Source organism: Mixophyes fleayi, chromosome 12, assembly GCF_038048845.1.
Source record: "Mixophyes fleayi isolate aMixFle1 chromosome 12, aMixFle1.hap1, whole genome shotgun sequence".
NCBI lineage: Eukaryota > Metazoa > Chordata > Amphibia > Anura > Limnodynastidae > Mixophyes > Mixophyes fleayi.
This window is the reverse complement of record NC_134413.1, coordinates 13,789,296-13,803,321: the sequence shown is the minus strand read 5'-3', so window position 1 is coordinate 13,803,321 and position 14,026 is coordinate 13,789,296. Positions and strand designations below refer to the sequence as shown.

At 44.0% G+C, this 14,026-nt stretch overlaps 1 protein-coding gene across 5 annotated transcripts in view; it reads left to right on the top strand.

The window, feature by feature from the left end:
- UNC79 (unc-79 subunit of NALCN channel complex) overlaps positions 1-14,026 on the top strand; it is a 112,116-nt gene that overhangs the window by 23,430 nt on the left and 74,660 nt on the right. For 3 of the 5 annotated variants that reach the window (XM_075192890.1, XM_075192889.1, XM_075192888.1), the window contains exons 8-11: positions 101-165; positions 3,804-3,892; positions 9,719-9,759; positions 12,544-12,572. In XM_075192890.1, coding sequence (XP_075048991.1) covers positions 101-165; positions 3,804-3,892; positions 9,719-9,759; positions 12,544-12,572 — 224 coding nt within the window. Of the gene's footprint in view, positions 1-100; positions 166-3,803; positions 3,893-9,675; positions 9,760-12,543; positions 12,573-14,026 lie in introns of those variants that run through there. The other 2 variants (XM_075192891.1, XM_075192892.1) reach the window with 2 other exon arrangements.

Genomic DNA, 14,026 nt, shown 5'->3' with positions numbered 1-14,026 from the left:
TTACTTGGTTTCCCTGCACAAACAATCTATCCCACAGTGCTTTGTATATGTCTGAGTATGCTAGTAACCATGTCTTAATATTGTGTTATGTCTTCCCCAGCTTGGAATCCCATCCATTGTCAGCATATTGAGTGTCACAACGCCATCAACAAGCCTGCGGTGAAGGTAGATAAGCACCATCTATATTCTCTATTCACACAACAACAGGATATGGTAGTCATGGAGATAGAATGTTATTTTTTTAGAGGTATTTAAACCTCATAACTTGTATTTAAAACATGTGTCATAGTTAAGGAGACGGCTATTTTAATAAACGGTCAAAAGGGCACTTACCTAGGTCCCACAACTAATAATGGATCCAATATATAAAGCAAACAGAAGGAACATATAACTTTGACTTACTCTTCTACATATAGATATACAAGTAGCCAAAAAAAAAAAAAAAGAACAAAGCTAAAAAAATATTCATAGTCCTAATCCTAACCGTAATCCATAATACTATCTCTACCCAGTGGCGTAAGGATAGAGGTGGCAGCCTAGGTTTAAACTTCAGCTCTAAACTCACCTCTCCCCCAAGTGTAAGTGAGACCTCAGACTGACTGTAAAAAGAAACTCTCACATAGGAAAATCTGTATGAGTGTAAACAGTGCAGAACTGGGGTATGTAGGCAGGACCCAAAGGCTCAATCAAAATACTATATTTTATGTAGCACACATAAGTGCCAAATAATCTAAAAATTAATTTATATGGTTAAGTATTTCATGATATTAGTTCAGGACGTGCACTAACAGCTGATGACTTAATGACCAGTGTACCTGAGTGTAAGGTGCCCCCGCTTCACACAGCTCTGCTTAAAAATGGAGAGCTGCGTACACCTAACAGTAGTGTACGGAGCATTGCCCATGTATATTATGGGGATAGGAAGAGTTGGAGAGTAGCCAAGCACTGGCTAAAATTATAGCTACGCCCCCATGCATGCTGGTCACGCCCACTGGCAGCGTGGTGTGGAAACCCTCCTCTACAAATCCTGAGTTTGCCCCTGATGTATAATATGGTACCCTTGTAGACAGACCTGAGGCTATCCAGCAAGCTATTGCATCAAGTACAAATAGTTAACAGAGTTGTTTGAATAAGACAATCAAATATGTTTTTGAATTGTAGCGCTATCTGGTGAGATGTAATTGTACAATTTGGAGAATAATTGTTGCAATGCTAATATGTGCAACACCATTTCAAGTTACCATTCAAATGTTACATAGGAGACCAGGAAACAAATATTCCTGTAAGTTTCTTTGCATCTATGTAGACAATTATCATACATCACATTTCTGCTGCTAGTATATTTAAGTTGTATTATTTTGCTATTGTATTTACAATTTTAATGCACGTCAAAGTCAAACATGACTAAATATTAACTGAAATGTTAAGAAAAATATTTGCACTGGTTCATAAGGCAAATATTTTTCAAAGCTAGTGTAAATATAAATGAAAAAAAAAATCAGTTTGTACGACAGACGTAACATAAATAAATCACTGGTAAACATGCTCTTATGCAATCAGTAAAAATCGTACGGTGCATGTAATACTCTAATATTACCACTAGATGTCACCAGGAGATTGTTAATAAGAATATAGTGTAGCAATGTATTAAATGAATTACAACTAAAAAGAAAATAGAACAAATGTGATTACAACAACAATAACAAAGGTTATAATCATTCTCTATACAAGTTAGAAGCTACTAAACTTGTTACCTTCAGGTCTTATCCACACAGATTTTATTTTGTTTTAAATGCTTTTTTTTTTTGTAAATAAAAAAATTGCTAGTTGCCTGTAAGAGCATCTCACAGCATCCTGGATGTTGATTAATTATGTTTAAATCATTTTTAAAATATTTGTAAGCTGCATTACCACCTAGGAAAATATTAAGAACCTTTAAATGGCAGCAGAGGATGTATGTAAGCAGGAGGACCAATCAGAAACCTCAATCTCCTGCTCGCCCCCCTGTCCTCCCCCGGTTTTTGGCCTTAGTGTGAGAGAAATGGAGGAGCCTTCTGCAAAAATGGCTGCGTGTGCCCCCAGCCCCCTACCAGCTTAGGTGGTAGTGCAGCGTTTACTTACCATTGAATGTACGGGGATGTGTCTAGATGTGGTTTATTTGCATTATGAACAGAAAAAAAATCCCTCTAAAACACTGTATGGACAAACTGTTATTGTCTCTTTTGCAGTTTCATTGTGGTTTTTAGAAAGCACTGCAACCCACTAAATCTAATGAAACTTACGTTTCTAATGTGCCATGAAATATTGCACATTGCAGGGTATTAGAAAAGCTGTAGACCTGCATGGTAACAGGGATCTACAAACCCGTTTCCATGCTACATATATATATATATATATATATACATATATACACATACATACATACATACATACATACATGTAGCCAAAAAGCAAAACAGATCTACAGACCCATTTCCACTTCAATCCAGTGGCGGATCCAGGGGGGGGGGGGGGGGCGATCGGGGCGATCGCCCCCCCTAGCAGACACTTGCTGCCGACGGCTGCACAGTATGTGCAGGTCCGTCCAGCCGTGACAGGCAGGGACAGTGTGCTGCCCGGCTGCTCTGACTGTGTTTAAAACACAATCAGAGCAGCCGGGCAGCACACTGTCCCTGCCTGTCACGGCTGGACGGACCTGCACATAGTGTGCAGCCGTCGGCAGGCTAAGATGCTAGAAAGGGGCGGGGCCTAAATCGCCCCCCCCCCCCCTAAATCGCCCCGGGTACAGCATTTTTCTAGATCCGCCCCTGCTTCAATCAGCGCTGTATCCCCGGATAGGTAACCAGTTGTGATCCAAGGACCAAACACCAAACTACAGGACTAGTGAACATGCCATATTTGACAAGTCCTGGCACCAGCCGATTGACCTAATCTATTCTGGGATAACTATTAACGTGTTCAGAAGTTGACTGTTCACACATTGCTGAGATCGTTGTCAAACATGCTGTAAAGTTATCTGATTGAAATACTGGGCCTGAGGGTGATATTTGGGCCAGACAAGCAGTGATATCCGGCTATTGGTCCAGGAATACAGCAGGTAGCTGACTGACAGCTGCATGAACACCACCGGCGATAGCTACCGCAGCAGGGGCAAATGGAGGATTTGTAGAGGGGGGTTTCCACACCACGCCACCAGTGGGCGTGACCAGCATGCATGGGGGCGTGGCTATAATTTTAGAGAGTGCTTGGCTGCTCTCCAACTCTTCCTATCCCCATAATATACATGGGCAATGCTGCATGGACTACTGCTAGGTGCACGCAGCTCTCCATTTTCGAGCAGAGCTGTGTGAAGTGAGAGCAGGGTCCAGCCACCTCAATTATACAGAGCCCCAGGATTGGATGGGGGTTTCCAGGCACTAGGAATCTCCCCTCGGTTTGCCTATGCGCAGTACTATCTCCGGTGGTGACAGTTTCATGTGTAGGGCAAAGCTTTTCGTCCTATGATAATTATACCCCTAGGTTGGTGGTATATCTAGTTTCTGCTGCTAAAGGACGATCTATGAGAGTGTCTAGATTTATCTTTTTTATGTAGAGTTTAATGTGTTATTGATCATTGTGTGTTAACCAGCTGTAGGCATGTACAGGTAGAATGTGCAATCCAGCCACTCGTTGCACTAATTAGCCTTTTACATTACATGGGTTGAATATTAGACAGATACCCCCCCCCCCCCCTCGTAATATTACAGTTTATTTACATTACACCCTATTGTCCTTACTAACCGTCTGCTTGTCTCTTGTGGTAGATGTGTATAGATGCAGCTCTCTCTGTGGCTCTTGGCGATAAGCCACCCCCTCTATACCTGTGTGAGGAGTGCAGCCAGAGAATCACCGGGTAAGTCATTGTACGTAGTAGTGCAGCCAGAGAATCACCGGGTAAGTCATTGTACATAGTAGTGCAGCCAGAGAATCACTGGGTAAGTCATTGTACATAGTAGTGCAGCCAGAGAATCACCGGGTAAGTCATTGTACATAGTAGTGCAGCCAGAGAATCACTGGGTAAGTCATTGTACGCAGTAGTGAAGCCAGAGAATCACCGGGTAAGTCATTGTACATAGTAGTGCAGCCAGAGAATCACCGGGTAAGTCATTGTACACAGTAGTGCAGCCAGAGAATCACAGGGTAAGTCATTGTACATAGTAGTGCAGTCAGAGAATCACCGGGTAAGTCATTGTACACAGTAGTGCAGCCAGAGAATCACCGGTAAGTCATTATACATAGTAGTGCAGCCAGAGAATCACCGGGTAAGTCATTGTACATAGTAGTGCAGCCAGAGAATCACCGGGTAAGTCATTGTACATAGTAGTGCAGCCAGAGAATCACCGGGTAAGTCATTGTACATAGTAGTGCAGCCAGAGAATCACCGGGTAAGTCATTGTACATAGTAGTGCAGCCAGAGAATCACCGGGTAAGTCATTGTACATAGTAGTGCAGCCAGAGAATCACTGGGTAAGTCATTGTACATAGTAGTGCAGGCAGAGAATCACCGTGTAAGTCATTATACATAGTAGTGCAGCCAGAGAATCACAGGGTAAGTCATTGTACATAGTAGTGCAGCCAGAGAATCACAGGGTAAGTCATTGTACATAGTAGTACAGCCAGAGAATCACCGGGTAAGTCATTGTACATAGTAGTGCAGCCAGAGAATCACCGGGTAAGTCATTGTACATAGTAGTGCAGCCAGAGAATCACCGGGTAAGTCATTGTACATAGTAGTGCAGCCAGAGAATCACTGGGTAAGTCATTGTACATAGTAGTGCAGGCAGAGAATCACCGTGTAAGTCATTATACATAGTAGTGCAGCCAGAGAATCACCGGGTAAGTCATTGTACACAGTAGTGCAGCCAGAGAATCACTGGGTAAGTCATTATACATAGTAGTGCAGCCAGAGAATCACAGGGTAAGTCATTGTACATAGTAGTGCAGCCAGAGAATCACCGGGTAAGTCATTGTACATAGTAGTGCAGCCAGAGAATCACCGGGTAAGTCATTGTACATAGTAGTGCAGCCAGAGAATCACTGGGTAAGTCATTGTACATAGTAGTGCAGCCAGAGAATCACTGGGTAAGTCATTATACATAGTAGTGCAGCCAGAGAATCACTGGGTAAGTCATTGTACATAGTAGTGCAGCCAGAGAATCACTGGGTAAGTCATTATACATAGTAGTGCAGCCAGAGAATCACTGGGTAAGTCATTATACATAGTAGTGCAGCCAGAGAATCACCGGGTAAGTCATTGTACATAGTAGTGCAGCCAGAGAATAACCGGGTAAGTCATTGTACATAGTAGTGCAGCCAGAGAATCACCGGGTAAGTCATTGTACATAGTAGTGCAGCCAGAGAATCACTGGGTAAGTCATTGTACATAGTAGTGCAGCCAGAGAATCACTGGGTAAGTCATTGTACATAGTAGTGCAGCCAGAGAATCACAGGGTAAGTCATTGTACATAGTGCAGCCAGAGAATCACTGGGTAAGTCATTGTACATAGTGCAGCCAGAGAATCACAGGGTAAGTCATTGTACATAGTGCAGCCAGAGAATCACTGGGTAAGTCATTGTACATAGTGCAGCCAGAGAATCACAGGGTAAGTCATTGTACATAGTAGTGCAGCCAGAGAATCACCGGGTAAGTCATTGTACATAGTAGTGCAGCCAGAGAATCACTGGGTAAGTCATTGTACATAGTAGTGCAGCCAGAGAATCACCGGGTAAGTCATTGTACATAGTAGTGCAGTCAGAGAATCACCGGGTAAGTCATTGTACATAGTAGTGCAGCCAGAGAATCACCGGGTAAGTCATTGTACATAGTAGTGCAGCCAGAGAATCACTGGGTAAGTCATTGTACATAGTAGTGCAGCCAGAGAATCACCGGGTAAGTCATTGTACATAGTAGTGCAGTCAGAGAATCACTGGGTAAGTCATTGTACATAGTAGTGCAGCCAGAGAATCACCGGGTAAGTCATTGTACATAGTAGTGCAGTCAGAGAATCACCGGGTAAGACATTGTACATAGTAGTGCAGCCAGAGAATCACCGGGTAAGTCATTGTACATAGTAGTGCAGCCAGAGAATCACCGGGTAAGTCATTGTACATAGTAGTGCAGCCAGAGAATCACTGGGTAAGTCATTGTACATAGTAGTGCAGCCAGAGAATCACCGGGTAAGTCATTGTACATAGTAGTGCAGTCAGAGAATCACCGGGTAAGACATTGTACATAGTGCAGCCAGAGAATCACCGGGTAAGTCATTGTACATAGTAGTGCAGGCAGAGAATCACCGGGTAAGTCATTGTACATAGTAGTGCAGCCAGAGAATCACTGGGTAAGTCATTGTACATGTTAGGAACCCCTCCAGCCGGCACAACACAACCCGGAGTCTACTCTGCCAGTCAGGTGTTCACTGGAGCCCCTGATGGTGGGGACAGACTGGGCTGCAGACTGACAGAGGGTCGTGAAGTGTGTACCGGCTGGGGAGAACCCAGGCATGAAGAGTCAGGTCCACGCAGAGGTCAAAAGGTCGGCAGCAGGTAACAGAAACAATGAGCAAGCTGAGGTCAGAGGTCACAGGCAAAGTAGCAGAACGGGTAAACGAGCCAAGGATCAGGGTCACAGGAAACACAAGCGAAGTCAAATACGAAGCCAAGGGTCATACACGGGAAGTCAAAACGTAGATACAGGAACAGGAACTGGAGCAAGCAGGTCAGCAGACTGGAGCACAGAAGCTATAACCGGCAATGAGGCAGCAGACCTCATTGCCTTAAATACAACCCATAACCAATCAGAACCTGTCCCTAGACAAGGCCACACTTGTAGGCTAATTGCCAGCACCTAGTAAGACCAATCAGGGCTTAGCACTGAAATCCACACCTGCAGGCTAATGCCTGCTAATTCAGCCACAGGCTAAATCTGCCTGATTGTCCCTAGAGCGCATGCGCGCCTGGCTGCCAGGACACGGCGCTGAGGAAGCGTCCGACCGTTGCCTTGGCAACGGTCGGGAGTTGGAAGGAAATGACGTCCCGGTCGTCATGGTGACGGCCGGGACGTTGGGACCTACAGGAAGCGAGCCGCGGCGGCTGTGAGTACCGCCGCGGCTCGTGACAGTACATAGTAGTGCAGTCAGAGAATCACCGGGTAAGACATTGTACATAGTGCAGGCAGAGAATCACTGGGTAACTCATTGTACATAGTAGTGAAACCACAGTCAGACAATTTTGATTATGTAACCAATTTGAGACAGAACTAAACCCCCCAGGAGGCTCTCAGATCTCCAGAAACGTAGAGGCCCCCTACTATATATAAATATACAAAAATAAGAAAACACACATCAATAATAACCATGCACATGAAAACAGAGACATAAGTAGAGATAAATCTAGAAGTGTCTTACTTTTGTCTGTATCCAATCCGTCCATCCGGCTCCAAAACCCGAACTATAATCTGCTTCAGAGGTGCTCGAAGAGAAAAACATCTATAAATAAATATACTTAAAAAGTGCAGGAGCTTTGAGGTTTATTCATATAGAGAGTTCTGTAAATCCTGATTACCGGTGTTACACTGTCTGTTCCACTCCCCCAGCAACATGCGCTCAAATCAAGGAAGAGCGTTATATTGTGCAATGCAGTTTATTAAATTGACATAAAAAGCAAAATGAAATACATATACTGACAAAAGTGAGGCAAGAGATGCATATAAACAGTGGCCACCAGCAGCTAAATCCTGTGAGCCACGTTTCGCAGACTCACTGAAAGACGGGAAAGAGCCCCCAATTAGCTTCACCAATAGGCTGTCCTGTATCAGTCTCGTCTACGTCACCCATATTTATATTGAATTATTATTGAATACAATAAGTATTTAATAATGAGGCTAAGAGTCATTAACACAAGATACAGGTATTATGCAATACAACATTTGTAAACCATGAAAAATACCATGTGCTCGTAAAGCAACTACAATTGGCAAAAGGAATAAAAGCAGTGAGCTGAGAGTCTGTAATTTTGTGGTTAGTAAGTTAACCTCAAAAGGGGATTGTTACCTCCGACGAATAGCCACATTTAAGATTATTAGCCTGGAGGCTTGGCAGCTGTGAGATATACCTGCCGAAGAGGGCGTCACATGAGTGGATGTGAGCCTTGTGATTGGCAGGTAGGCTTGGCAGCTGTGAGGTATACCTGGCCGAAGAGGAAGTGACATGAGTGGATGTGAGCCTTGTGATTGGCAGGTAGGCTTGGCAGCTGTGAGGTATACCTGGCCGAAGAGGGAGTCACATGAGTGGATGTGAGCCCTGTGATTGGTCGGTAGATTCAGCAGCTGTGAGGTATACCTGGCCGAAGAGGAAGTCACATGAGTGGATGTGAGCCCTGTGATTGGCCGGTAGGCTCAGCAGCTGTGAGGTATACCTGGCCGAAGAGAAAGTCACATGAGTGGATGTGAGCCCTGTGATTGGTCGGTAGATTCAGCAGCTGTGAGGTATACCTGGCCGAAGAGGAAGTCACATGAGTGGATGTGAGCCCTGTGATTGGCCGGTAGGCTCAGCAGCTGTAAGCTATACCTGGTCGAAGAGGGAGTGGATGTGAGCATTGTGTGATTGGCTCGCATCCACTCATGTGACTCACATTCATAAGGCTCTGTGACAGCCTTTGATGAAAGCAAATATCTAGTTGGTTGCTATGAGTAACTGCTATTAGGTGAACCTTGGTGGACGCCTAGGGCGCCAAGGATTAGGAGGCACCTAAACCACTGAATGAGTGATATAAAGTCACTAATTCAGTGTTAGCAACGATGTGACCGGTGCTCCTGTATGTCAGTGACAGGCTGGGACAGTGGTGCTGGGCTCCACATTCCCAGTCAGATGGTTCCACCAGCTAAGGTAGGAGGTGGGATGCGGGGGTAAGAGCACAGCACCAGAATGGGGGTGGGCCCCCATAAAAGGGTGATGTGTAAGGCCTTAGGGACCTTGTGCCAGCCCCAGATACTGCACATTCATCCTTTTGCATTTTGTTGGTAAAAAACCCCGAGTGCACAAATACAATGAGTGGGATTCACAAACTTATTACACTTATTGTAACGTATGTTATAATGATTCACAAACAATGTAAATATCATGTAAAGGAGCAAAATATGCAAAACCCTTCCGCAGAATGCATTGATTGCACATACAGTGCGGAATGCAGAGATTGCACATACAGTGCAGAATGCAGAGATTGCACATAAAGTGCACAGTTGCATGCAGTTGTCCGTTTCTGAGCAATAACAGAGCAATTTTATTGCATTTACATTCCTTAATGAATCAGGCTGAGCAGTGCGGAATCTAGAAGCTTACGCGGAACTCCAAAATTGTATCTTTACGCAGTTCATGCAAAATAGCTACAGCTTCCGTCATCTCTAAATGTAAATAAAATGATTTAACGGAGAGATTTTTAGGACTGTTTAGGAAGAGACGTTTGTGAATTACACTTTATGAGGTTAGTTCTACAAGAGAGGAGGAAGCAGAAAGTAGACGTAACTGTCCTTTAAATTGATGACACGAAACTCCATATTCTATAAAGAAATTTCACTTTTACCTCCAGATCATAAACAAAAGTGGGTGTAAACTGGGGGGAAACTGATATCTATGGACCTTCCAGGCGTATGTTTCACAGAAACGTCTTTGTGTTTAATTTTCAGGGATCACAGTGAATGGCTGATAGATGTTCTCCTACCACAAGGTATGTGTAACGCTGTCTAATATTCACTTTATGCAAATGCAGCTCAATGAAGCTCATGGTATATATTGAACAGATCACACTGCAATGTGGCACATTCCAAACAGCTACGGGTATCACTATCAGCTGACTAGCGACAGTACAGCCACCTACTGTCTTACAGCACAGTGAGAAGTGTCAAGATATTGAGGTTGAGGGAGAAAAGCTACTGGGAGAACAACTGCAGCTCCGCAATATAGGAACATTTATTATAACAGTACAGTGGTCAAGGAGCCTCTATCTCCCTACTAAAGGACTGGTCTTATGGGTGCTCAGGGGGTTTCAGTAGAGTGGCTTTGTACCTTCCAGGCACATATATGGCGTACCTTTAGCTTGGTAGGAGCATCCACGTTTCCCAAAAGAGAAATGTGATCACGTATCTACATATGTGCTAGGTGGACTAGGTGGTGCATTTGCGTATTAAAAAATACACTGTGCACCCACAGTTTTGGTAAACGTCCCTTAGTATGTTAAGAAGCACAGTCCTCACTGGGTGCAGAAGAAGTACAAAGGCATTTATGCATTGGTATCTGTTCTATATCTGTATATACGGACAACTGTACAGCTTATCTTGTTCTGGGCGTAATTGTTACTGTCTGCTATTAATCTGTATAAACAATTGCACAGTACAATCCCTCTTTTTCTGTATGGGATAGGTGCAGAAACTCAGTCCTCAAGAGCTTCCAACAGTTCATGTTTTCAGGATTTCTTTAATCATGCACAGGTGAGTTAATTTACTGGGTTGGGTGAGTAATGATCCCACCTGTTTATACAGACAGAAATCCTGAACACATGACCTGTGGGTAGCTCTTTGAGCACCTGTACTGCATGGTATGTGTAATTCTCAGTATCTGTTCTAATTCTATATGTGTGGACAACTGCACAGCATCACTTCTCCTGTTCAGTGTGTGGGATGTAATGCTTAGAATCTGTTGTTATTCGGTTTGCTTCATGTATAGTTGTCACCTAGTTCCTGTCCTGCGTTTACCTCATCTAGTTAGTTTGCAAAGACAAGTATTACAGTGTCAATTTCTTGGATATAATATATTGGAACATGTGTTTGAGGAAAAAGAATCAGCAACAATCATCCACTAGGTGGCAGACATTTTTTCGTAAAAAAGCAACCATTCAGGGGCGCACGCAGGATTGTTTCCCCCCCCATCCCAAAAACAACAACAAAAAAAAACCACGTGAGAGAGCTGCTGCGTTTCGGCAGCACTGTACTATACAGCAGCCGCAGCGCCGCTATGGTGGGCACTTAGTTAGCGGAGAGGGGACGGGGGGACGGGGGTTCTGGAGACCCAGAAACCCCCCCTGAGTGCGCCACTGCCATTATAGGAAGAAAATGACAGCAAGTTATTGGTCACAGGTTATAATTTTAAAGTGTTTTATTGTGTCATTATTAATTTCACTGAAAATAGCATAAAAATCAGGATAATTTATATACAAGATAATTGGTTAAACCTGTATTTATCATCTTTATTATTATTATTATCATTATTAATAATAATAATTTGAGGGTTTTTATAGTGAAAAAAAGATAATTTATTTTTGCAATGTTATGCTAATTTTTTTCGGTTTGTGATCAAATCTGATGACTACTGAAGAGTTATTAATTTTTGTTTCCCACATGAGTAAATTAATATAATAAGGCAAAATAACACACTACAGTTATACATTAATATTACATTAATACATTAGTAACTCCACAAAATGAATTAACCTTTCCAAGACATCCAAATGTTTTATGGGCCTTTAAATTATAAATTAGGCGGTGGCCTGAATAAGGAGTTGTGCTGTCCTCTAATAAACTGAACGAAAAAGAAAGAAGAAAAATAATCTATGTAGTGTACACCTACATCTGGTCTTAATCTGTGTATAACGCTCGCAGAGTCCTGCCTCCTTTGCTGTGTATGTGGGGTGCAATTCTTAGTATCTGTTTTTGTTTTGGGTGTATGCAATCTACACAGTGCCATCTTTGGTGTTGTGTATATTGAGTGCAATTCCTAGTATCTGCTCTCATTCTTGGTATCTCCTAATATGGATGACAGTGACACAGCTTCACCTCTCTTGTTGTGTGTGTTTGTAGCTATTCTTTGGCTCAATTCCTATACTGTATGCACAGTGCCACTTCCCTTGCTCTGTATGTAGCATGACACTCTCAGTATTTGTTCTCCATTCTGTACACATGGAAAATGTTCAATGCTATTTGTCTTGTTCTATGTCACTGGAGGTGATTCTCGATATCTGTTACTATTATTTATTCATGAACAAAATGCACAGTTCAACTTGTCTTAATCCGTGTGTTGCATGTAATTCTCAGTCTATACTCATATTCTGTATACAGGGGTGGAACTGGGCATTGTCATAGCAAAATTTAGGTAGGGTCCGTTCTTGCCTCCTGGCTCCTCTTCTCTACTCGCAATAGAGCTGAATGCAGCATCTTCTGAGCATGCGCAGTCCGGTACGTGCTCAGAAGTGGCTGCTGCGCTCAAAAGAGCAAAGTGGGAACCTCAGGGGTGGGGTCTATGGAGGGGGGAGGAGTCATTGAATATATTAGGTGTGTAGAACTATGTACCCATCTAAGACTACAATGCAGACACACGTGGCCAACAGCAACAAGACCATGAAGACTGTATGGAAATGCTATGTAGAGAGGTGATGATATTCCGTAGTACATATGTCATGTTGTTTTTGGCCTGCCGGAATAGACTTGTATATTGAGTTTTATATACGTATCTCATGCAGCTGAGATTTCAGCCATTTGTCAGAAAAAGGTAAGATCGATCAGCTTTGTCATTGGTGTATGCATCCGTCCATCCATCCCGTGACGTGACTGTCTGTGGTCTGTTATCATTGTTATCACGTTGTCACATGATCAAATACCGCATCTTACTATAACGATACTGGAGGTCATTGACAATGCACAAACAGTCCGAGGTGTAAGGCACACGGTCATTTTATCCCGGTCTTGTCTTATACTTGTAGTGGGATTGTGCCCCTTCATTCTGTACTGCGAGAAATATAATAAAAGGACCTCACACTCAAAAGTAGCACCGTCGCAAGACCGTCGCAATGTCCCATCACACTCATGAATAAGGCTAAACCCAGAAAGGAGATTGGACTTTTATGTGATGTTAACTAGGGGCAAAACTAGATATTTATGGGCCCCATAGTAAAGCTGTATAAGGACACCCATGTACAGCCCAATAGTAGAAAACTGACATATACATATGAGGCTTTCACAGGAAAGGCGGGCCTCCCTCAGCTGTGGGTCTCAGAGCAGATGCACCTACGACATTTGCACCCTTGGTGTTAACACTTTTGCACAGTGCATCCCTGTTTCCACAGCTACGAAAACCTAGACACACTCTATCAAACTTGCCAACTCTCCCGGAATGTCCGGGAGACTTCCGAAATCCGGGTCAGTCTCCCAGATTCCTAAAAGAGCAGGCAAGTCTCCCGCATCCCGCAATTCCATGGCCAAAATAACGCGATTTGCAGTGAATGGCATCATTTTGCCCCCCCTCCCCGCGACAAACGGCATTTTCGTCTTGGGGCAGGGCCAGAATGACGCGATTGACCGCACCGCGCCCCCTCCCGCCCTCTAGTAACGCCCCTCTCCCGGACTGCACTGCCCGAAAGTAGGCAAGTATGCTCTAGTTTGCAGAGGGGTCTCCTGACAGCAGAGACTACTTGTAGAATTCCTCCAAACTTTTGGAGTGGGCGTGGCCATGTCACAACGCGGACTGACCACACTCCCTGAGGAATGCCTAGCGCTGCTGAATCCACTAGGCCACCCCTGAACCCCCCTAAAAACTCACATGCATTGTGCAGTATGTGCAGAGTGGCGGGGGATGGTTCATACCTCCTAACCTTCTGTAAGTCGGGGAACGAGTGCTGACCTTTGGGACAGCAGGACAGACCTCTCAAATAGGGACTGTGCCGCCTAAAGTGGGACAGTTGGAAGGTATGTTACATGGGTATATTTAGATCATTGGAAGCCCCAGCAAAATTGTTAAGGAGCCCCCAAGGTTTCTAGTGCCCCTTCCCTCCCCTCTCCTCCTCTCATCTCACCTTCCTTTCATTAATGAGCCAGACCGGCTGTCTCTAGTTCCTCTGCTCCTGAGCTCGCTCCTCACGTCTCTTCCTGCTCAGAGGGGGTGGGAGCACCAGTCCACCCCCCTCCTTTGGGCAGAATAAATCCCTCTCATTGCTGGAGGTCATATAG